The 24,065-nt window shown below is 40.8% G+C and overlaps 3 protein-coding genes across 5 annotated transcripts; all 3 read left to right on the top strand.

Annotated features, from left to right (window-relative positions):
• The first annotated feature begins 834 nt into the window (after nt 1-834).
• On the top strand, nt 835-6,872 carry LOC125307038 (beta,beta-carotene 15,15'-dioxygenase-like). Its single transcript, XM_048262763.1, has 11 exons — nt 835-986; nt 1,301-1,429; nt 1,521-1,650; nt 1,778-1,925; nt 2,174-2,321; nt 2,763-2,983; nt 3,066-3,332; nt 3,532-3,637; nt 3,742-3,836; nt 4,032-4,143; nt 4,361-6,872. Exons 1-11 carry the CDS (start codon nt 923-925, stop codon nt 4,519-4,521), a joined length of 1,581 nt encoding a protein of 526 aa, XP_048118720.1. The 5' UTR covers nt 835-922; the 3' UTR covers nt 4,522-6,872.
• Nucleotides 6,873-11,395: 4,523 nt separating this feature from the next.
• LOC125307529 (PHD and RING finger domain-containing protein 1-like) lies at nt 11,396-17,640 on the top strand. Its single transcript, XM_048263553.1, has 7 exons — nt 11,396-11,452; nt 14,757-14,949; nt 15,066-15,149; nt 15,307-15,428; nt 16,603-16,879; nt 16,971-17,081; nt 17,187-17,640. The coding sequence occupies exons 2-7, from the start codon at nt 14,830-14,832 to the stop codon at nt 17,208-17,210; spliced, it is 738 nt and encodes a 245-aa protein (XP_048119510.1). The 5' UTR covers nt 11,396-11,452; nt 14,757-14,829; the 3' UTR covers nt 17,211-17,640.
• A 96-nt stretch (nt 17,641-17,736) lies between these two features.
• On the top strand, nt 17,737-23,596 carry si:ch211-210p4.6 (malignant fibrous histiocytoma-amplified sequence 1 homolog). Of its 3 annotated transcripts, none has more exons than XM_048263551.1 (10): nt 17,737-18,040; nt 18,391-19,261; nt 19,389-19,677; nt 19,982-20,168; nt 20,279-20,460; nt 20,743-21,239; nt 21,409-21,566; nt 21,731-21,914; nt 23,226-23,293; nt 23,382-23,596. In XM_048263551.1, exons 1-10 carry the CDS (start codon nt 18,025-18,027, stop codon nt 23,420-23,422), a joined length of 2,493 nt encoding a protein of 830 aa, XP_048119508.1. In that variant the 5' UTR covers nt 17,737-18,024; the 3' UTR covers nt 23,423-23,596. The 3 variants fall into 3 exon arrangements, with proteins under 3 accessions (XP_048119508.1, XP_048119509.1, XP_048119507.1); XM_048263552.1 differs by having other exon boundaries at nt 17,738-18,040; nt 20,030-20,168; nt 23,223-23,293; XM_048263550.1 differs by having other exon boundaries at nt 17,739-18,040; nt 23,223-23,293.
• Nucleotides 23,597-24,065: the final 469 nt, after the last annotated feature.

The raw sequence follows: 24,065 nt of genomic DNA, 5'->3' as shown, positions 1-24,065 counted from the left end.
CAGAATAAGCAAAACATGACAGACAAACAAAACAAAACAGAAATACATGAAGACAAGGACATTATTCATCCACCTCTATACATTCAGTTGATAGTGAACGTGTGTGGATGATGAAATTACATGTGTGGCAGTTTAAGGTGAGTGCATCTCTGGTTTTCTAGGAGCCACTGTTTTCAGTGAGTTTTAAAAGTGTTATATGTAGGACACTCTCTTATCGGGAGGGGCAAGCTATTCCGTTTACCTCCTACTACTGACAATACGTTTTGGCCAAAAGCGGTGCGTCTGAATGGTATTATACAGACCCCTTTTACAGAGGCCCGTGTACTACCTCCACTTCCAAGTCTTTGGAGAAAGCCATGCAGCGGAGGGGGGGCAAGATTGTGCAGCACTTTGTATACCAAACAAGCACTTAAAGTGTTTAAAATTGTCAAAGTTTAAAAATGTGTGTCTCTCTAAGATATTGCAATGGTGAAATGACAGTCAGTCTGTGTGCATCAGAGGTGATTTGAACTCAAATGGCCAGGCAGCTACAGGCTACTCAGTTTGTATAGCCTAAAGACGTTTTTGACTTTGACTTTGCATTGCGTGTGCCATGTCTCCGGTCCCTTTAATAGGGTTAGATAGTAAAACACTTATCGCACTTAAATAATTTAAGACAGTTCTGTAGGTTAACAGTCCTCCTCACGGTGAATAAACAGACACACCAGACGAAAAAAAATTCTGAAGAGTGCACTATCTGTACAGTTTGAGTTTTCTGTGAAACTCGCCAATTCGCTGACAAATGTCCGTTACGTAAGACAAAAACATGTTGTTGGGCTGTGATATATAGTCGACGCACAAGTAGGTGAGCATAGTGACCTTTTGGACTGAGAGAGCAACCTCACTTACCACACGGAAAATAGTTTGCTGACAGCACGGAATCATGGACAAAGTATTTGCAAAAAATGGAACAGAGACCCCGGAGCCTGTAAAAGCGGAAGTATCAGGTATCAACTTCAACTGAAACTTACATAAAATATCTACAGTTTCAAAATGCTATTACTCATCTAGTTACACTGATGACGGATGGTTATAGTTTATGTCCAAACCAATTGGGATAGCTTGATTTGCATAATTTTCTTGGCGTTGCATTTTTCATCTGCACATGCTATTTCGACGAGAACAATATGGTGACGTTATGATGATTGATTATTGCCAAAATAAAAGTATCACTATAAATATCATTAACTGTACCGTTGGTTTACCGTAGCTGATAACCGCAGGTTGTTATAATTTTCTTGTGTTTCTTGTGTGCGTTCAGGCACAGTTCCTGAATGGTTACAGGGAACCCTTGTGCGCAATGGACCTGGGATGTTCTCTGTTGGGGATACTGCATACAAACACTGGTTTGATGGCATGGCTCTCCTCCATAGCTTCACCTTTAAAGATGGTGAGAAGGAAGGGCAGAGCACACATCACTATTTGCACTGAGTTGCAATGCAATACAACAGCTACTGATAGTGAATGCTGTCACTTTCCAGGTGATGTCTACTACCGGAGTAAATTTCTCAAGAGTGATACTTTCAAAAAGAACACAGGTGCCAACAGGATTGTGGTGTCTGAATTTGGGACTATGGCCTATCCTGATCCCTGCAAAAGCATATTTTCAAAGTAATACCTGAATTTCAATGCAATACATTTTCATTGTTCAGTTGAAATTACAAAGGAACAGTTCTAAATTAATTTACATAAAGCAGGAGTAATCTCAAAACCCATGACACTTTTGGCCTCTCCAAAGGGCTTTCTCCTACTTCAGCAATGCCATCCCTGATTTCACGGACAACAACCTTGTGAATATTATACGATATGGTGAGGACTACTATGCTGCATCTGAAGTGAACTACATCAACCAGGTCGACCCACACACTCTGGAGACAGTTGGGAGAGTGAGTTCAAATATGAACACATTTGTATTCAATACAATAGAATAAAAAACATGATTTAAATGTTAATTTCTGAGTTTTCATATGGTTATGTTTTTTGTCAGTGGTGTGCAAGACTGTTCCATAGTCTTTTTGCTTTGTTGTATGAGTTGTGTTTTATGAGTTGTGTGTGTCCACATTTTCATTGAGCAAGGTGTGAGAGGCCTTTATAAAGTTATGAAACTGATGAACTGTGATAAACTTTGCTTCAGGTAAATTACAGGAACCATATTGCAGTAAACTTGGCTACTGCACACCCTCACTATGATGAAGAAGGAAACACCTACAACATGGGCACAGCAATTATGGGTTTTGGCCGACCCAAGTACATGATATTCAAAGTTCCAGCCAACGCATCAGGTATCAACAAGAAAAAAGTGTTATGGCCAGTCACAGCAACACATGGACAAGATAACATTAACATATTTTAAGTATGAGTAAATAAGTAAGTATATATAATCTTTTGATCCCATAAGGGAAATTTGGCATTTATCCCAATCCGTGAAATAGTGAAACACACTCAACACACAGTGAGGTGAAGCACACACTAATACCCGGCGCAGTGAGCTGCCTGCAACAACAGCGGCGCTCAGGGAGCAGTGAGAGGTTAGGTGCCTTGCTCAAGGGCACTTCAGCCGCGACCCACTGGTCGGGGCTCGAACCAGCAACCCTCCGGTTACAAGTACGAAACGCTAACCAGTAGGCCACGGCTGCCCAACTATTATAGTTAATAGTTTAATTGTTTAAAAACCATTGACATAACAACTGTTGCATTACAGAAATACTGATATCTGTCTGCAGATAAAGACAAGAAACAGCCAACCTTGAGTAAAGTGGAGCAGGTGTGCTCTATCCCCTTCAGATCAGCCCTCTACCCGAGTTACTTCCACAGCTTTGGCATGACTGAGAACTACATTGTCTTCGTGGAGCAAGCCTTTAAGCTTGACATCCTCAGGCTTGCAACGGCCTACTTCAGAGGGGTTAATTGGGGAGCCTGCCTCACATATGACAAAGATGATGTTGTAAGTGACAAATGTACTTTGAAGTACGCACGTTTTCACTTTACATTCCAGATATTACATGACTTGTATTGGTCTGTTGTAGACAATATTTCATCTGATCGACCGGCACACTGGGAAAGCCATTTCCAGAAAGTTCTATGGAGATCCCTTTGTGGTGTTCCACCACATAAATTCTTACGAGGAAAACGGCCATGTTGTGTTTGATCTGATTGCATACAAAGACAGCAACCTGTACGAAATGTTCTACATTGAAAACCTGAAACAGGACACAGACAAGTTCATTGAAAACAACAAGATCTTCTCACCACCAGTCTGTCAGAGATTCGTTTTGCCCATCACTGTTGACAAGGTACAAGGCAGTAAATATCTCTGCATGCAATTTTATATTCATATTCTCATATATATATATATACAAGCACGGCATACTGTACAAGCACGATTTATTTTTGTGGAGAGAATGTGCAGGACTGAGCAGTGGTCATATTTTGTACCGTTTTTTCAGTACATCTAGTTTATATTGTGTTTATTGGTCACACCCTCTCCTTCAGAACACTCCAGTGGGCACAAACCTTGTAACACTAGAGGACACATCAGCCAAAGCAGTGACCCAAAATGATGGCTCAGTCTTCTGTTCACCTGATACACTCTTTGTGGGTAGGTTTCCTTCTTTCATTGGCTATTAGCTTGCTGCATTTGATTAAATAAGCTGTTGATCAAAACGTTTTCCTGGAATCTTATTATATTATGTTTTTTCTCAGGTTTAGAATTGCCACAGATTAATTACAAATTCAATACCAAAAAGTACAGATATTTCTACGGCTCAAGAGTGGAGTGGTCTCCACATCCAAATAAGGTAAGATGCTTTATCAGCACCCGATAAGAACCCCACCCGGCCTCGAACCTGGGTTTCTGAGCTACTAAAACAACCAGGCCCTCTTAGTCAGAGCGCATACTCAACTGTAGTGACGGCACTCCGTCATAAAGTAACAGGTAACACCAAAAACGAATTTGCTCATAAGGGTTACACTATCTGTCATCTTTCCTGCAGATTGCCAAAGTGGACATTGTCACCAGAACTCATAAAATCTGGACTAATGACGAGTGCTACATCTCTGAGCCGATTTTTGTGGCCTCACCTGATGCTGTTGAGGAGGATGATGGTTAGTAGCATGCACAGAAAGCAAAACAGGAACATTATATAATACAATATATAATCTATAATAATATATAATACAGAACAATATGATGTTATTTCTGAGAATTATCACAGAACACAGCATGTGCTGTAATGTAAAGTGAATACCACCCACAACGATTCATAATGCGCCATTAGTCTTCCAAAAATTATGACCTTATTTTTCTTTGACTTCATTTCAGGAGTCCTTCTGTCCTCGATCGTGTCTCTTAATCCTGCAAAACCCAACTTCATGCTCATCTTGAATGCCAAGACATTGGAGGAGATTGCCCGTGCAGAGGTGGATGTGTCTGTTCACATGGATCTGCACGGCTATTTTATTCCTCAGAAGGACAGCAACTGAGCAGGTTTTGGTCTTTGGGTTTAACCGTTTCTTTCAGCCCTTAAAATAGTTATTGAAAACCCTATGTGCTCTGTGATTATTATTAACATTATCGATCAAATCTCAATGAGACAAATTGTAACACATTATCTGTCAAATGTATTATTTACATATGATGCTGCCTATTTATTAACATATAACAAGCCCATAATATAATTTAGTATTTAATTTGTTTTTAAACTTCACTGTCTTCACTAGCTGGGTTTCTATCCAACTTTTTGATGCAAATGTTCATCATTTGAATAGGGACTCCTATAGGGAATAATCTGGAGTAAAACCACCAAGGGTCTATTTATGGATGGAGTTCAAATTTAAATACATTAATCAGAGGAGTTTTGAGATTTTTGCATTAACAATGAAATGGTTCAGTAGTGGTGTGGAGAGGGTCCCTACAGACAATCAAAGTATTGTAAACGTTGTGTACAGAGAGGTTATAATGAGGACTGTTAAGGAAATCAGTGCATTACCTTAAACTTGTCTTTCAGTCGCCGGCATCTTGAGAATTCCTAAGTTATTTTCACTCCGGAGTATTGCTTTAAAGCAACACAATGTAGTTTTTTGCCTCAAAGGAAGGCATTTTGATGCTACACTGACTTACAATATGTGAAGTCACATTTCCAATGTGTGCCAGGAATGCCTGGTATTCACTCCTATTTGGAATTACACAGATGTCACAGTTGCAAACGGAAGTTCATGAACGTGAGGAAACCTTGCCATGGAACGTGAGGAAACCTTGCCACGCCTCCACTTCCCATTAACCAGATAACTTAGTCAAGGCTCACCTGCTCGCACCGCTTCAGCATTCGCTCGCGCTCGCAGTAGCCACCGGTTTGCTCCCTCGTTTCATGCAGAACTTGCTGCCCATTAAATCCGTCTGTTTACACACTTTCATTTGCGTCTGCACGGGGACTCTTGGAGTGAGGCAGTTGTTGCATTCGTATTAGTTATGTAAAGCCCACTCGTTCGTTGAGAGACATGTCGCAAACATGTATGCCAGTTGAAGCCACTTGTTTTGCTGATTGCCTGTTTCTACCTAACAGCTAGTGTTCGGTCGCGTCGGGCTTGTTCATAGATACTTCAGCTCACAGAGTTGCCTCTACCTTTTGGCTTGTGTAACGGATGCCAGCTAGCTTAGCTGTGCTTGTGGAACGTTGGTAAACCTAACTCCCCGGCGCCTCAAGAGTGCTGCTGGCATGCGAGCCAGGTTCAACACAATGCAGGTTACACTTGCTTGGAGGCATTGGGCAGGGCTGTAGTCAAGACCACATTTGTCGAGTCCAAGTCAAGTCCAAGACCAGGACTAGTCGAGATTCGAGTCCAAGACAAGACCGAGTCCAAAAAGGTTCAAGACCGAGTCCAGGATAGGAAAAAAAGTCTTATGCATGACAGTATCAAGACAATCATTTTGGGTTATTATTATTATTATCTAAAAGCAAAAACAGTGTGAACACACCCAGGATTTGTAAGTGTAGCCATTCCCCTTCTCCAATATTATTATAGGGCTGTCAAACGATTTGAAATGAATTAATCTCGATTAACTCATTTGTAAATGGTGCACTGTCACTTTAAGCCCATTGTGGCCACGTTCTCATAATGATCTTTTTTACCAGCTCCATTGAAATATAGCCTATAGCTAGTCCACAAGCTCTAATATTGTTTGTACCACATGTATTGTACAATATTAACAATGATAAGCATGATATTAAGTTGGTATAAACAGCTTTCATTCCTTTGGAAATAGAAGCATGTAATGACATGATGCTAGCTAGACATTTTCTGTTTGCAATTAAAAGTGAATGATGAGCCTGAGCCAGTCACCTAGCTAGCGATGTGTTTCAATCGGCATAATATGTGCTTCATGTAAACAAATTATTGAAGACTTCAAGACTCACCAGTTCCATTACACAAAGGCAAAGACAACTCTTCATATTTTTGTCCATTTTTCAAATCACAGTGAGTGCAGCCTACATGTCAAAGTGCCCTGGCTCTCAGTTTAGGCCTTAACTGGTCAGTAGTGGAAATCGGATAAATCAGCAATCTCCTCTAACCTCGTCTTTGTTGCCTTCCTTTTATAAGTTTCTTATATTAAAAAGGAGATATCAATTATCATCAACAACGAAAAGCCAGCTGGAGCCTGCCAATCGTTTTCTCTCCCTCTCGTGTGCGCTCAGACGTGCTCTCAATCAAATGGAGTAGCATACGTTCAAGTTGGATCTTAATGGAGAGGACCCGAAAAGTATCATCTTTATGTAACTGTTGCTGTTGGTGCATTTTGACATTGTAAACGTTATCTAACAAGAGTGAAAAGCAGTTTGCAGTAAAGCTACTATTTATTGGCTAAATGTTGGTTCCTCTTCATCTTCAGCTAACTCCACAGACAGTAAAATAAACTCTCAGGCTTGCGGTTTTAGGTTTTGCGGCTTCCGTTATGTGACATCAGCCCCCCACAAAGGAAAACACTATTGCGTTAATATTTTGTAACGCATTATGTATTTCAAAATGAATCGCGGCGATTAACACGTTAATTTTGATGGCCCTAAAGACACCTGGACTCGGTCGAGACCAAAAGCCATATTTGGCAAGACCAGTGGCCGAGACCGAGACAAGACCAAGTCCAAATACTAGCGAGTCCGAGACAAGTCCGAGACCATAGAAAAACGAGTCCAAGACCGGACTCGAGTACTACAGCCCTGGCATAGGGTGAAATCATAATCAGCAAATATCTCGTGAATCACAATTGCAAACGGCCATGTGTCTAGACGTGACGATTCTGATAAACTAGGCTTTCAGTCGAACTGTCACTTGGGAGAACACTTTGGCGCACTTGGGGAACGGCTCGCCAACCTCCTGTGACTGCCCCAGTCACAGTCAGCTTGCTTGGGGCTGGCCGGTGGGGGGCTGAGCGTGAAGCGGACCGCTGCAACTTCTGCTGTGGCTGTTGTTGTTGCTGTCACTGTGGGTACGGCGCACGCCTCGCAGAGGCAGAGAGCTTTTTTTAGTGCCTCCGCACTCCTTTGTGCCGCTTCAAAACGCTGCCTCATGTTGCCCCTGGTTGGCCCGAACAATCCCGAGGGGGTCAGTGGCGCGTCGAGCAACGGAACAGTGACAGTGACAGTGTGAGCCACAGGTGACGCACCAGCACCACCAAATGGCCCATCGCCCTGCCCTGCGCCAGAGCAGCGCACCTCGATGCTCGTAGAAAGAGGTCCAGGGCCCTCCACCACTCTGGGGTGGGGTCGAGGTCCCCTCCTCCTCGGCAGGCAACCACATACTCTCCCCCGGCATACACCTGGAGAACGGCCGCCGTATTGAGAGCCCGGCAAGCCTGCCCCACACAGGCATACGCCTTAGATACCTGGCCAGCCATAACCCGACAGGACTTGGATGGTAGTGTCAGCGGCCCTCGGGCTGATGCTCCCTGGGGGCAGTGGTACGCTAGCGTCTACTCCACCTCTGGGAGGTGAGCCAGCCCCTGGTCCAGGGCAGAAAAAGGGCCGAAGCCCTGCACTGGGGACCAGGCCGAGTATGGCTTTTCCCACGACTTCTGTACCTCCGCCAGGAAGTTGGTTGTGGGTCCAGAGCAGGGATCCATATCCCGCAGCTCCAAGCACACCTCTGCATCTGGGCTCAATTCAGCTGACCAAGGGAGCACCTACACCAGCTTGTAGCTCTGCTCCGTTACTCTCCTAGCTGACCAAGGGAGCACCTACACCAGCTTGTAGCTCTGCTCTGTCCCTTGGAATCCTCTCTAATAATTCTACTGCTCACCACTTCTCTTGCTGTTAGTTACAGTATTCCATTGCTTCTAGCTTACCGTAATCGTAGATAGTTAAATTGGGATGTCATCGTGATTCACTCATAAATCGTCAAATCACGGGCCATGAGCCTGCAACTGCACCAGTTCCTCTATTCCCATTGTACTGACCCCGAGCTCTGCAACTGCAAGCTGTATTCCCCTGCACTGACCCGAACTCTGCAACTGCAAGCTGTATTCCCCTGCCCTGACCCGAGCTCTGCGACCGCAAGCTCATTGCTTGGCTCGTCATGTTAGTTAACTCTCGAGTCTACCCATTCTTTTAAGATTGGTGCAGCCACCACGGCGGTAAATGACGGTCTTCCAAATCAGGCTGCCTAAACTCAACCCGTCTTCATTTTCCCGGCTGAACTTTCCGGCTTTAAACTCTGCAACTGCAAGCTGTATTCCCCTGCACTGACCCGAACTCTGCAACTGCAAGCTGTATTCCCCTGCACTGACCCGAACTCTGCAACTGCAAGCTGTATTCCCCTGCACTGACCCGAACTCTGCAACTGCAAGCTGTATTCCCCTGCACTGACCCGAACTCTGCAACTGCAAGCTGTATTCCCCTGCACTGACCCGAACTCTGCAACTGCAAGCTGTATTCCCCATTGTACTGACCCCGAGCTCTGCAACTGCAAGCTGTATTCCCTGCACTGACCCGAACTCTGCAACTGCAAGCTGTATTCCCCTCCTGGCCTCGGCTCTGGAGCCGAAGCTTCATTGCTTGGCTTTCGTCATGTTAGTTAACTCTCGAAGTCTACCCATTCTTTTAAGATTGGTGCAGCCACCACGGCGGTAAATGACGGTCTTCCAAATCAGGCTGCCTAAACTCAACCGTCTTCATTTTCCCGCTGAACTTTCCGACTTCAAGAAATCTCAGCGAGCACTGTCATACTAATCCCCTGTTGCAGGGTCCTGGCCAGGGGTCCCAATATTACTGGCTTTGTTGAGGTGGTTGGAGATATCACCGAATGCTGCCAGGGCATTTGCTGCCGGCAGAGCATTTTTGGACCCTGGTCACCATTTATATTAAATGGTAATATACTCTTAGCTCAGGCGCAGGCTGCCAGCGCAGTTCCCGCCCGGCGTGATGCCGTGATGCACTTCGCGACCACGAGCAGTAATGCCGCGCAGAGCTGCCGTGTTCCAGAGAAGCTTGTCAGGACCCTGACTACACCTAGAGGTTGCCATACAGTAATGCTTTTATTGGCAGTATACATTTTGGGTAACCAAAAGTATCAAGTGAGAGGGCTGAAATGTGGTCAGTTCAGAGATGCTTGTTATCCGGCAGAAAGAAAAAACAATATTATAGCCTCTGTAACTCTGTGCCAGTACTTCACACAACTATTCTGACTGTTTCCTAAGAAACTACAGGGTCTCAGCCTTCTACAAAATAAAGGCCCGTTCTTAAAAGTGTTAATGATTAACTTTGACTTATTGGTTGATATTGGTTATGATTATTCTTAATTAAGAAATATTATTTACTTACCTTGTTGTTATGTTAAGGTGACCTTTGTCTTTGTGTTTATCTTCTTGTAAATGTTGTCTTCCCTTGTGCGTATTGAATGGTCTAATCAGCCAGTATATATGTTCCCCGGCGTGTTATTGTAGGAGGTCAGTTCTTTATGTTCAGTTCTGTTTGAGTCAACATTATCTTTTGATTTGAGTTAAGTTCTGTTTTGTAGCTCTAGGCCTAGACCTATCTCTTTCAAATTAGTTGAAGATTTTGTTATGATTTCTAGTTCTGATTTCTGACTGTTTTATGTTTTGTCAGAATAAACGTTTCTTTTGAAACGTTATCCCTGCATCCCTGTTGCCTGGCCCTCACATATTTACTTATTATTATTATTATTATTATTATTATTATCCATTATTATTATTATTATTATTATTATTATTATTATTATTATTCATATATGGTTTTCCTGTTCTGCTTCGGATTCCTTGGTGGACTGGGGTGGGCCAGACCTCATTTGGTGCTTGGTCTTCTGCCCTGGGCGGGTTTGACACGGCATGTGCGGCTTCTTTTAATGCATCACCTATCAGATAAGGCTCATACTTATACAAACAAATAAACAAAGAAAAGAGACAAACAATGGAATAGGGCAAGTGTGTGCATGTATGGGGAAGCCAGTGGCGATCATCCTGGTGGTACATAGCACACCACATTTCTTTTAATGCATTGCACATCAGATAAGGGTCATACACGTCCAAAGAAAAAAAGAAAAAGGCAAATTAAAATGTTTTGAGTGCATGTTTTGATCGCATACTGTACAACTCACTTATTTTAATGCACCCCACATCAGATAACGATGCTGCATTTCGTTGTCTTGTACAAGTACTTGTACTCTGCACAATGACAATAAAGTTGAATTTAATCTAATAAGGTGCACACATACACACATTGTGTTGGGCTGGCAGCAGTGGGCCCTGTGTCCCGCAGCATCTCTCCCTGACTTCCGACCGTAATGTGCCTTTGATGTGGTCCAGCTTATGCTGTGACCATGGAGGCATCCAGGGCAAGCCTATTATTGTTATATTTGTCATACTTCTCACACCTCCCATAAATCACACACACACACACACACACACACACACAGGAGCTATTAGGACATATGCCAGTCCCCTCCTCCCTTTCGGTCTGTTTGGTTGTTATGTGCATTGTGTTTTTGTGTCTTTGGTTGTCATACTTGGTACTTAATATTAACTAGTATTAACATTTGTCAAATGTAATTAATGACACTTTTCTGTTTGCAAATAAATAAATAAAAATAGAAAGCCTGGTATTGCACTATTGTTATCAAGGGCATATGACCTTTTTGTCAGTTTTAGACGAATAAGCCTACCGCCTTAGTAGCAGGTAATTCAACATCTTGATAATGAAGAGATAAATTTGAAGCTAAATGCCTTTTTAAAAGGAATTCCGGAGAAATGTGCTTTAGACGTTATTTTTCGATTCGGACAACATGAATGTGAAATTAGCCTAGGTGAAATAAAAGATCATTCAGACCTTCACTCCGTTTCGGAAGGTGGCGGTAATGCACTCTTCAGCAGCCTACATCAACAAGAAGAGGAAGAAGAACAAAGCAAAAGGTTTGTCAAGAATAATTTCAAAGGTATTTTGTGCCGTGGCGATTAATTATGTTATCCGTCTCTTTCTGACCGGTTGTTGTTGTTTATCTGCTTGTTTGTTTGTGGACTAGCGTACTGCGAAGTCAGGCCTACCAACACGGCTCCATTTCAAGCTCACAGAGTGAGCTACTTTCCCACTATCCAAGCAAGCAAGATATTGATATAACGCTACTTCGGTTTAACAGTCTAAAAAACACACCTGTCGGATATACAAACGTTGTAGGATGTAAGACAAACATGTTAGTATAATTGAACGATGAGTTTGTATGGGAAAAGTGTGACATTATTATTATTTCACACAAGCTTACGTCACAGACCACTCAAAACTCCGCGCCATGATTTTTTTCAAATTAGTCACATAGACACTTATACAGAGTAGGCTATGTAGTGAAATGCTTTGTCCACTGTCTTCATGGCTGTGCAATGTGTAAATAAATAGAAAAAGAAGAGAAGAAGAAGAAATGTCAGTGTTTCCAACATGCCAATCTGCAAAATTTCTTACCAATACCTTTTTTTTTTTACTATGTCTAGTAACACATCTTCCAATTTATTCATGGCCAAATCCTCAGGGAAACGACTGGAGAGCCAATCATGTTTGTGGTGCCCAGAGGGCCTGGGCGAAAATAATGAAAACATTTTTTTTTTTACCAATATTAGCTTTTGAGATGTCTAACTAGGGGTTGTTAAGGGTGCAGAATCTATCCCAGCCATTAGTTTTGAGTAATGTCGCTGCTCATCTTCATCTGTCCATTATTGAATAAAGCCTGCCCAGACAATTTGATTGGTGATAACTGTTCTGGTTTGTGCATAGTTGCATAGTCCAGACCGAATTTCCCTTTTTGTGAGTGACAATTTTGTGAGTGTGGTTATCTAATTCAGACTGGCTTTAAGACTAGATAGTGGTTAGTAGGAAGGAACTTGAAAATCTGTTGCTCAGTGTCTGAATATTTAGGGTCCCCACTATCAATGTAGTAGCCTACATAATTAGATAAGAGTTCCATAGGAACAAGATAGCCTCTGTCTCTGTCAGCGCATGACTAGAGCAGAACTCGTAGCACTGTAGATACCAAAGAGCATAGGACCCCCTCAGCGAGCTGTCTCTGGAACCTCCTTACAAACTAACAAACACTAAACGGAGGCTCCCATGCTGTGATCACAATTGATCTGCACTCGATTGGTCTTCCTTAGCTATCAGCTGTTTTTGTCTCTGTAGACTGAAATTGTGGTTATTGAAATTGAATTTCAGTGTAAGACTAAATTGTGAGAACTGAAAGCCCCATCTTGGCGATGCATGGTCACTGGTGAATAGCGTAAATACATTTAGGAGTTTGTCCAGTTCACATTGCGGGTGGTTTTGTTATCAAACGTCGGGCACCTGGTGCAAAAAGGCGGTTCTTCTGTTTCTTAATCAGTCATGGGTGTGTTTTGGGTGTAAAATCCTTTAAACCAATGAAAATTACGTGTCATTCCCTATAACAGCAAGCAGCGCAACTTCAAACAGCGCATCAGTATTTTGATAGTCAGCGGCGCATTTGAAGGAATCTGCTTGCACGCGAGAGTGTATGGAACAGGTATTCCACTAAACCATGCTTTACTAAAACCTAGCAGAGAATAGCCTACACGCATCTGCAGATTCTGCACTCGTCTATTATTTGAACGCATTGGCAAAGTGAAACTAACTTCACCATGGTCTCATAGTCAACGTCAAAACACTTATTAATTACTTTCACTGTTGACAATGGGTTACCATCGAAAACAGGCTGAAAAAAGCAACACTTACCCCAATAATGTTCGAATGACTGAATAAAAAAACCTAAGGACATTGATCCTGCAGAGGAGTTGCTGCTTACATCTCGTGAAAATGTGTCTTCAGCTGTGTTCAGCTGAGCTGTTCATATGCGCCTTTCGCTAGAGACCAGGTTTTTCTTGGTCAATGGCGTAATGCATTTTAGATGGTGTAAGATAGTGATTTTTAGATCATGCGCCAGACCACACCTTATGTCGTTAATTGCCACACCCCTGGGCGCATCGTGTAATAAAAGAGAAGGGCATGGCGAAAAATTTGAGTGTAAATAAACTTTGCGTCGTGATAAGAATACGCTATGCACTGCATTTCTGATCGTCAAAATAGGGCCCTGAATGTGAAAGTGCAAAGAGTGAAATTTTCAGTTAGGATAAGTATCAGAGCAAATGAGTTCAATTTCAAAATATTATATTCAATTGCAAGTTAACTGGGATTCAGTTACAATGTAATGAATTCAATTTCAGCATATACTATTCAAATTCGGTTTCTACATACAATTGCTCAAATTCGGCAATTCAAATGCAAGTACAACATATTCAAATTCGGTTTGAAGTGACACAAGTCACATATATACCCGTATTTCTGGTATTTGCACAGGGTATTGTGCTACTGTGAGTAGCACAAGGGAGTTTCAGTGTTTCCCACAGAATTGAATACTATTTGTGGTGGTAGGTTTGCAGAATTAACTTGAATGCAACAGTTTTTAACAAATTAGCGCAGCGTGGTTATGATGCTAACCAGATTTAAGCACAATTTAGTACAACCTGGAAAATCATTGTGTGGTGGTCAATGTTGATATTGTGGTGGGCCGCCACAAATAAGTCAATGTATGGGAAACACTGAGTTTTGTTTGACGAACGATGCACTCTTGTCCTGCTTGACTCTCTGTTCCTCCTCGTCATCCGACATTTCATATATTAACTCAAAAGTTATTTTAGGGAAATCGATCTCCATTTTTTAAATTATGAGAACATTGTATCGCAGAGTGATTTCTTATTAGCTGTGCAAAGTCTGAGTTGAAATGTCGGGGTATATTCCAACGCATGGAACGTCTCTCGGCCAATCAGGAACAAGTAAATAGTTCCATAGAATCCAATTGTTGTATAATTGACAATAAACAACTTAAGTTGGCATAAATGATCCTTGTTTTCATTTATGCATGTTACAGAATAGAAAAGTGTGCCATTAAACATCCAGTAAATGTCCCAGTGTTTATTTGCTTTAATGACTTATCTTTACTGGCATTTTTTGAAGACTTAAACATAATAAGAGATCTGTCTTTTTTCATATGAAGCGCAGGCTACTCCAAGGTTACAAGTAGCTGAACTGACCATCTCATTTGATTTGCCTACTGACTACTTGCCATTTGACTGCTACTCTGAAATGCTTGTAAGATTTACCGGTAAATGGAAAGTATAACTGTACAAATCATTTAACATTAAGTTCCTTGTTTAATTTCAGGACACTGAGAAAGTGCTCTCCATTAACTAACCTGGTACCAGTGCATAGACAGATCCGGGAAGAATTCCTCAGTATGGCCCCACCAGACCCAGTAAGATGTCTCATCTGTTTTAGCAATGTAGTTGGACAAGTGGCCATACCAGAGAACTGTGACCACTCTTTCTGTCTTGACTGCATCATGGAATGGTCTAGGGTGAGTATGAGTCATTTAATTTTTTTGAAAGGCAAGCATATTGTTAAGTTGAATATACTCATTTTAGCAGTAGACTGTTAAAGAAACCTTGCATTTATCTACAATACACTTTTCAGAACACGAATACCTGTCCAGTGGACCGAATTACGTTTAATGTTATATACCAAACGGATTACCCAGGAGGAAAGGTGAAAAACACGGTACGTTGCCAGATTTGATTATTGTAAGTGTTTTCAGGCCTTACTTAGTATTTCACAATATCACTGCGTGTCAGTATGGAAAGTGGTATTTCATTATGTTTTCTCTTTATTTGATCAGTTGATTTCTATGGCATGTTGTGTGGTCATATGTTTTTAGGTAAAAGTTGAGAGGCCATTGAATAAAAAGGAGGATGTCTCAGATGACCAGGTCATTTGTGAGAAGTGTGGACGGTCTGACTTTGGCCATCTGTTGATAATGTGCTCAACCTGTCAAACAGGGTAAGGAGAGCATTTCAGCAAATACTACATCTGTCTATATCTATCCATTTACTGTGGGATTTCTTCACATATGTCTTAAGAAACTTCACACGTGATGAGTGGTATCAAACCCACAATTTTTTGGCTTAATTGGTGCAGTTTTGAGGAAGACTGGAATAAACTGAATATCACATAGTTTGGGGGCAGCTTCGCTGCTTCAAAGTAAATTGCTCTATGAAGCCATTAACTTGCCATATTCGGTTATCAAATTATACAATTGGTAATTGACTTCTACGACATGGTGGAGCAGCAGTAATTGATCGGTCTGGGTTTGATTCCCGAATCCGCCATTGAAAGTTTGTGTCGCTTTGTATAGAAGTGTCTGCTAAATCCCAGTCAGCCAACTTTAATATCTTGTTTATTTGTTGTGGAGACCTAAAATATTGGCACAACATTAATAAAGTTTGCAGCTTATTTGTGTTTGCAGACAAAATACTGATTGATGAGCTTCATAATAACCCTCTATCATTCTTTTTGCATTTTGTATTGAATCAAGGGCCTTAGATCAATAGGCATACAGTACAGACTTTAAATGGTCAAGTCATACTAATAACATATTTTATTCCTTTCTACAAAAGTTGGTCAGGCTAGAACTTTGTAAGATATTAATGCCCAAACAATGGCATCAAAGATATTGCAATTTTGAGAGTGTAATAACTCCAAAATTGTTTGGACAGTATTACATGTATTAGTTTTGGGAACTGATGCATGAAGACGCAGTGCGTGGAAACATTGATAGTTTGCACCTATTAAACACTCTGTAAGTGAATTGTGTGCTTCGGCTCCTTGTTTCTGTTCAGTAATTTGAAGTGGCCCATTGAGCTTTGCTGATTATGTAGACAAACTTAGACAAACCATTTCCTTTGATTCTGTCTGATTTGACATAGAATGACCCAATATTTCATGGATAGTATGTATCATTATTCTGAGGTCTCCCTTTGCACTGTTTGAGTGTCAGTCCATTTGTAAGTCTCTTTGGATAAAAACATCAGCTAAATGAATTTGTAAATGTTTAAAAAGTTGCTCTTGAGGATTTGAGGATATGAATTACATTATTTGTAGTTATGCAAACCAGCTACAATAAAAACATATAAAGTTTTAAATATGTTCCGATGGCCGTGGCCTCTACCTTCAGGTACCATGCAACATGCCTGACCCCTCCACTGGGTGCAGTTCCAGCACAGGACTGGATGTGCCAGGAATGTACAGATAGCCATGGAAGCTTCTTTGCTGAGGAAGATGGTGTGAGCGCTGAGGAAATTGCATATTTATTAGCTGAAGCTGCTCCAACTCCAGGTAGACTTCGTCTGTCTACTTTGACTTCCACTTCTGCCTCAATAGGCACGAGGCGCAGCAAGCGGCTCCGTGCACAAGCAAGTAAAGGTTCAAATCACCAGACCCACAGTGCACAGGTAAACTCCTTGTGATTCATTCGTTTTTCCTTTATTAATGGGATATCAACAAAGGCCTTGATGCATTGACATTATGGATTTTCTAATGCAGCATGTTCCCAAATACCTCCTGAAGTTGACAGTACCATGTGACAAAAACGACCCAAGCAGCAGCTCAAACATTAAGAACCTTTGCTCCCCAGAATTGGGACACAAGAGGAAGGTAAACCTTTTAAACATCTGTCTCAGATTATGAATCTCACTGTACCTCTTCTCACCTGTTCTCATTGTTAATTTAAATTCTACCGTCTACTTCTTATGTCATCAGAGAGGAGGCACAGACGTGCAGTGAGCGGTTTTGTTTGATCAATCACAACATTAGAAATATCACATGGAGACTGGTCTGGTAAAATGCTTTGTTTCTTTCCCCATAACAATGTGGTATATTTGTGAAAGAATGGTCACCTGAAGTATATTTTTGTCATGTTTATGTTATATTAATGATGTGTAATACCTCGGCAAACCTGCGGTGGTCCAGATTGTGGGTGTAGATAATGGACAGTAGGTGGCAGTAAACACATGTATTGAATGCTTAAACCAGATATAAGGATGACCTCAGAAATCACGTGATAATGACACATCATGATTTCCAGAGAAATTAAAGGAAATGGTGTCTCTCTTTCCTACAGTTGCTAAAATATACCAGTCACACATGATTGGTTCTTCTTGTCAAATGTTGTTGTTTTTGTATGGTGTTAAATAAAAGATACATCTTTTTTTCATTTCTATTCTATGGATTTAATTTCTTGAGAAGAACAGTAAGGCTTGTACTTAACAAAATAAATACATCAGTTGTTTGCTTTGTAAGTAAAGGAAGTTTTTTAGGAAATTAAATTCCCTTTTGGTCTCAGAAAAGGGACTAAAAACCAGCACATAAATATTCATGAACCTTTCACAGTAGCCTAACCTTTTGAAGTGTTTGACATGTACAGTACAAGCACGACTATTCATAAGCAGATCTGTGCTATGGAAAGGGTTACTGTCCCATTAGCTGCTATATAGAACCATAGCCCCACCTCTAGACCGAAGCAGGAAGAAGTGAAACTAAATAAGCTCAATACGACTGATACAGGAAGTTACACAAACCGGCATTCAAGTTTGTCAAAATGCCTTCCACAAATGGTAAGTGCTGTCTGTACATATTCAGCATATGTGCATGCAGAGTCTTCATTAAGGCTTTACTGTAGATTTTAGTGTAAATGTCATACCGCAGCTGTGACTCTTAAAGCAGGTTGTATCTAAAAAGAGCTATATCAGTGGACAAATAGTTATCACACTGAGGAGGGTACATCCGATCAGTCATGCTTTCTTATGGTAAAACAGCAAAAAAATAAAGCTTTGTAAAAAGATACCCCTCCAAAATTACATTGGTTTGAGGGCATAATGTTGTTTAACACTGTCTGCCACATTTATAGTTGTTCTTTGATGAATGTGATGGTTGAAGCATTAATTATTAGAAGTGCATTGCTTAGGTCACAACCTGCAGGGGAAAAAAGACAGAGACTTTGCTGGGAGGAAACTGAAGTCACTTCCCAAGTCAATTTTTGATAACTGCGAGATCATCACAAAGGTTGACCTACAGCGCAACAGGCTGAAACAGGTCAGTGGGATTTCTCAGCTTGTTAACCTTACAGAGCTGATTCTGTCCAGAAATGAATTGGCAGATTTTCCTGAGGAGATTGGAAAACTCCATCACTTAAAGACATTGTACATCAATCAAAACATCATCAAGTGCATATCTGAGAAAGTTTTCCCAAGTCTACAAAAACTTGAATTTCTCAAGTTAAGCACAAACCGCTTAATGGAGCTCCCATCTGACATCAACCAGTGCCGAAGCCTCATTTACCTGAACGCATCAAACAACTACTTGAAGGATCTGCAAGCTCTGGTGGGTGTTCCAAAACTTCGGGATTTGTATGTGGAAAATAACAGGCTGACAGATCTCCCTGGGGAGTTGTTTGCGAATCTGACCATGTTCAAAGCCACTGGCAACCCACTGAGGAAGCCACCAGGGGACATCTGTATTGGTGGCTTAAAAGACATTCGCTCTTATTTCACAATGTTAAGGGATAGCTCATCCCCAGTGACGGTCAAGACCATCAAGACAATGTTCCTTGGATCATCAATGGCAGGAAAGTCCACACTCTGTCGCAGTTTTCAGAGTTCCCGTCCAGTGGAAGTAGACGTAGCTGACAGGACTGTGGGCATTGAAATTATCGAGGTAGAAAAAGGAGGTGTCCGTTTCCTCTGCTGGGATTTTGCTGGACAAGAAGAGTACTACATAACCCACCATGTCTTCATAACCCCCCAGGCATTTGTCATCCTCGCAATTGATTTGTCAAGGTATATAGCTTTTTATTTTTGATTTTCATTAATAACCATAAAATAAAGGCTTGTACTTCATTTAATAAAGGCTTGTTCTTCAAATAAATAAATAAGCAAAATAGTAAAATAATCTTGCCTATTTCAGCTATGACCCCTCAGACCCCCAGTCTTTCGAGGAACATGTGAGCTTTTGGATCAGCAATATCCAGCTGCGGGTCCCTGACTCTGTGGTTTTGCCAGTGGGAACTCATGTTGACCAGTGTCTAGACATTGACCGTAAGAAAAAGCATATCAACAGCAAGCTGCAGAGCATGCTAACTGATAGGACAGAAACTTTACAGCAGCTGAAAAAGAAGCTCCAGGAATCAGACGACCCCTCGCTTTACTCAGATCAGATGAATGACCTTAGTAGGCTCACACACTACAAGCTGAAGGTAATGTGTTTTTTCCTTCAGGCGCTTCATCATTCTCCATAGTAGAACTGCAAGAATGAATTGATTTATCAATTAGTTGTCAACTATTAAATTATAGTAATCGGTTAAACGGGCTCGCAGCTTCAATGTTCTGCTTTACTCATTCTGCTCTGACAGTGAACTAAATGTCCTTGGTGTGACCATTTTCTGACATTTTATCTATCAAACAACTTGACGATTAATCAAGAAAATAAACAGATTAATCAACTGTAAAAGTAATGGCTAGTTGTTCTACATCGTACTCAAAATTGTGCCTGTTGTGTAGGTACTTGACCTTCTACTTGTTGACTGCACCAAACCTGGATATATTCAGATGTTCCAAGATCACACTCTGAAGGAAGTCACAAATAAGGACAACTTTCCAAGCATTGAGAGGACACTACCAGGGATCTATCAAGAAGTAGAGAAAGAGATTCAAGATCTCCTCATAGAAGATGATATACCTCAGCATGGTTTGTTTATTTGTGTTCTGTTTGGTTTGACACAAATGGATTATAGAAGAAGCATGTCTCTCTTCGGAAATGCATTTTTAAAAATGTAGACCCTGACATTTTGTTTGCAGGAAGAGTGACTCTTTCTGACCTGCTAGATATATATATCAGCCAAAAGGAACTGGATCCAGAAAACATCAAGTGCATTCTACGTTACTTCCACCGGATCGGGGTAATTGTTTGGTATGAGGAGATTGAGTCTCTGAAGAATGACGTGTTTCTGAAGCCATCTATATTGATTACATTATTTAAGGTAAGTGCAGAAATGTGTGGGGAAACTCTAACCGTCTTTCAAAGAGAAACTCATAATTACAGTTTATTATGACAACTGATTTTGTCTGATCTGTTATATCATGAACATGTTGACACAGAAATGGGCATGTAGACATAGCAATAATGATCACTAGCAGTATGATTACTGTAATATGTGGTTTTAAAAAAAAACATTATCACCCATATTCTTAACTAGTCTTAAGGTCTTGTAAACATTTTTGTACTGGATTTTGTCAACCAAATACCATTTATTTGACCACAGGCCATCATAAGACATGACTTGGAAAAGCAAATAAAAGACATCACAATGCGACAGCTGAAAAGCATGAAGGTCCTGAACAAGCACAGGGAGACCTGGTTGAGTGATTATAAGGAGAAAGCCACCCTACACAATGTAGCCATATCAATCCTGGTGCAGAAAGAGCTTGAAACGTTGCATCTTGATGATGCAGACCTTGTTCAAGAAATTGTAGGCAATGGCAATAAACCAGGGAGCCTACTTTGCCTCCTTCAGCACTTTGAAGTGTGTCTACCAACTAAAATAACAAGCCCACTCAATCCCACAGCCCCAGAGTTCCACCCCAACAAAACATGGGTGGCCTCTAACCCCAACGTGTACGATCCTGACAGTGCCTGCATGTTTCCCAGCTATCTACAGAACAATGATAGAGTTTTTCAAATGTGGGGGGAGGATAAGATGAGTGATCTCACTGTTCACATATACTTCATCCCAGAGATTCCTTATGGATTTTTCCACAGGTGAGGTCGCCCAACAAATAGCCAAATACCCAACATGTATATTACTGTGGCTGTAATTCCCAGGGATTATACATGCCCATAATAGTCCAGCTAATGAACTGAACACATATTCTTGTCTGCCAGCAGTTCCTATGTTTGAGTGTGACCTAACAGCCTCATGTTTTTGCAGACTCGTCATCAAGACCTGTCCACTGTATACCACTCACTGGGTGGGGAAAGACCAATGCTGTTTTAGCTCTTGCAAAACTCTGACCCTAATTCAAGTGAAAAATGTGGAGGGGGACCAATACATTAACATCCGCTGCAAAGAACAGACAGACAAAAATGGTAGAATATGTCATTTCATTCATCGTTGTCTGTAACAGATAATACAGCACAAAAATGAATGCCAAGCTCCACTCACTTTGCCTAGTTGACTTTCTATATTGGAGCGCATACATTTCATGTTACTCTAAATGTACATTAAGTTAATTTACAAGTGTACTTCGCAGAAATAAAGAAGTCTTGGCAAATGGTCCGGGATATCATGCTTAAGATGGATCAGCTGGCCCAGGAGTGGCCTGGCCTAATCCAATATGTCCACAGTCCCTGTAAGGAGTATGGCTGTTCTGCATACTTTCAGTGGCGAGATTGGACAGACTGGCTGAAGTCCCCTGGATCTGGCAAGAGTGACAGGTATAACCTCTAACACTGATCAAATCAGAGCAGGTTACTTTTTAACAACATAACGGTTTACATTTAACATTTAACAATTCACCATTATCTATTTCTTCTGTTTTCTTCACTAATTCAGCTTTCAGGACTTCTATTTGTTTTTTAGAAACATTGATTTACAAGCTTTAGTTCACAGAATTGGTCTCAGCCAACATGAAGAAATCTCACAAATGTGACTACTCATCTGAAAGCCAGTTTATAACACAGATTATTACAAAATTGTATTGGAGGTATGCCTAGATGATGCATGTTTTTATGTAGGGATAAAGTGTCGTATGAAAATAAACTTTCATATAGTTGGAAGGACTGTGGACTGTATGCCATTTTGCATAATTTATAGCTAAAGGTAACTGGTAGTGTTAAACAAGATTTGTATGCCTATAACACTTGTATCAGTCTACCTCTTTTGACTGTCTGTGTTGTTTTGCCCATCTTAATCTTTTCTTTTTTATTGGCCAGTCTGAGAAATTAATTTTTCTTTACAACTCTGTCTAGAATGCCAGCATCCTGAAGTCACCTCTACTGTTGACACTGGTGTTTTGCAGATACTATTTGAGGACCTCTATTTCTCAAACTAGACAGTCTAATGTATTTGGTCTCTTGCTCAGTTGTGCACTGGGGCCTTCTCATCTTTTTTTCTTTTCTAGTTAAACACGGTTTATTCTCTTCTGTGAGGGGAGTAGCACAAAGTGTAGTGAGATCTTCAGGTTCTTAAAGTCACACATGGAACAGCCTTTATTTCTCAGAACAAGCCTTTATTTATCAGAACAGCCTTTATTTCTCAGAACAAGAATAGATTGACACATACTTTGTTTCGGGCCATTCTATGCCTCTAATAGAACCCACAATAGCTGATGCTCCAGATACCAAACTCATCTGAAAGTATGTTATTTGTATTGCTCCTTTAATCAGAGCAGCAGTTTTCAGCTGTGCAAACATACTTGCAAAAGGCTTTTCTAATGATCAGTTAGCCTTTTAAATAGATAAACCTGGATTATCAGACGGAATGTGTCATTAGGTCATAGGATGGATTGGAGCAAAGGGGGGATTCTTAGATGTTGAATGTCAGTCATTTCCTCATAGTCATTTACAACATTAGTGATGTCTATACTGTATTTCTGATTGATTAGGTGTTATTTTAGTGGCCAAAAAATGGCTTTTTCTTAGAAAACAAGGAAATATCTACAGTATGTGATTCCAAACTTTTAAATGGTGGTGTTTTGAGGAAAAACAACAGTGTTGTCTGATGCAATTATCTGTTCTTTTTAGCAGCACAAAAGAGGAAAAAGTTACTTGCCGCAATGGACATACACGACGGATTGAGCTGATTTATCCCAAAGGTACAGTACTGTAGATTACTTTAATCAATATCGGATGTCAATAAGATTGTACATCACTATTTAATGTCATCCATGTGTACAATTGTAGGACTGTTCAACTCTGATTCTACGGAAAACCAGGCTGCTTGAACATTATCTACATGATCTGTTTAGGTAAAATCTGAAATGAATACTGACAACCACAATGAACATAAAGTCCATCTGTCACATGCACCGTGTCTAAAATGTTTGATGTGCCTGTAATTTTTTGAGACCCTGTAAAGTACACTATGTTGAATGTATCACTAAAAATCAAAGAAGATATACTGTAGAATGTCATTATTGTCTGTTACATTATTGAATATTGTCTAATTGGGAAAAAAAACATGTTTTGTTGTAAATTATTTCTATGTTACCACTGGGGGGTGCTATGCACTCTTGTCTACTGTAAATTTAAAGTTGTTCTAGGATGAAGGAGGAGGTTTGGGTATCAGGTAAAGTCTTCTGTTCTAGCACTCAAGACTGTATGCAAGTTCTGTACATAGCCTACCTTTAAATCTGTTTTCTGTTTGATAGATAGATAGATAGATAGATAGATAGATAGATACTTTCTTTCTTTCAACTTTATTCAAGACACAAAGGTCCATAGAGACAACACAGTACAGATATATAAATGTACAACAATACAAAACATTTAAGAATGATGCAGATGAGGCATCATTTACAAAACATATACAGGCTTCGGGTCCAATGTTTCCAAAAACAAGATGTGTACCTGGTGTCACTCTTAGAG

The sequence above is a fragment of the Alosa alosa genome, chromosome 14, assembly GCF_017589495.1.
Source record: "Alosa alosa isolate M-15738 ecotype Scorff River chromosome 14, AALO_Geno_1.1, whole genome shotgun sequence".
In the NCBI taxonomy this organism is placed as follows: Eukaryota; Metazoa; Chordata; class Actinopteri; order Clupeiformes; family Clupeidae; genus Alosa; species Alosa alosa.
The sequence above is the reverse complement of the archived record's forward strand: the minus strand, read 5'-3'. Positions and strand labels throughout refer to the sequence as shown.

What these genes read in the sequence shown, in the direction of transcription:
- LOC125307038 (XM_048262763.1), top strand. Translation starts at nt 923, where the DNA reads ATGGACAAAGTATTTGCAAAAAATGGAACAGAGACCCCGGAGCCTGTA. An exon ending in GGTCTCCACATCCAAATAAG is followed by an intron (nt 3,837 to 4,031) that starts GTAAGATGCTTT and finishes TCTTTCCTGCAG; the next exon opens with ATTGCCAAAGTGGACATTGT. An exon ending in TGCTGTTGAGGAGGATGATG is followed by an intron (nt 4,144 to 4,360) that starts GTTAGTAGCATG and finishes ACTTCATTTCAG; the next exon opens with GAGTCCTTCTGTCCTCGATC.
- LOC125307529 (XM_048263553.1), top strand. Translation starts at nt 14,830, where the DNA reads ATGGCCCCACCAGACCCAGTAAGATGTCTCATCTGTTTTAGCAATGTA. An exon ending in GCATCATGGAATGGTCTAGG is followed by an intron (nt 14,950 to 15,065) that starts GTGAGTATGAGT and finishes TACACTTTTCAG; the next exon opens with AACACGAATACCTGTCCAGT. An exon ending in GAGGAAAGGTGAAAAACACG is followed by an intron (nt 15,150 to 15,306) that starts GTACGTTGCCAG and finishes ATATGTTTTTAG; the next exon opens with GTAAAAGTTGAGAGGCCATT.
- si:ch211-210p4.6 (XM_048263550.1), top strand. An exon ending in TATTGATTACATTATTTAAG is followed by an intron (nt 20,461 to 20,742) that starts GTAAGTGCAGAA and finishes ATTTGACCACAG; the next exon opens with GCCATCATAAGACATGACTT. An exon ending in GGATCTGGCAAGAGTGACAG is followed by an intron (nt 21,915 to 23,222) that starts GTATAACCTCTA and finishes TGTTCTTTTTAG; the next exon opens with CAGCACAAAAGAGGAAAAAG.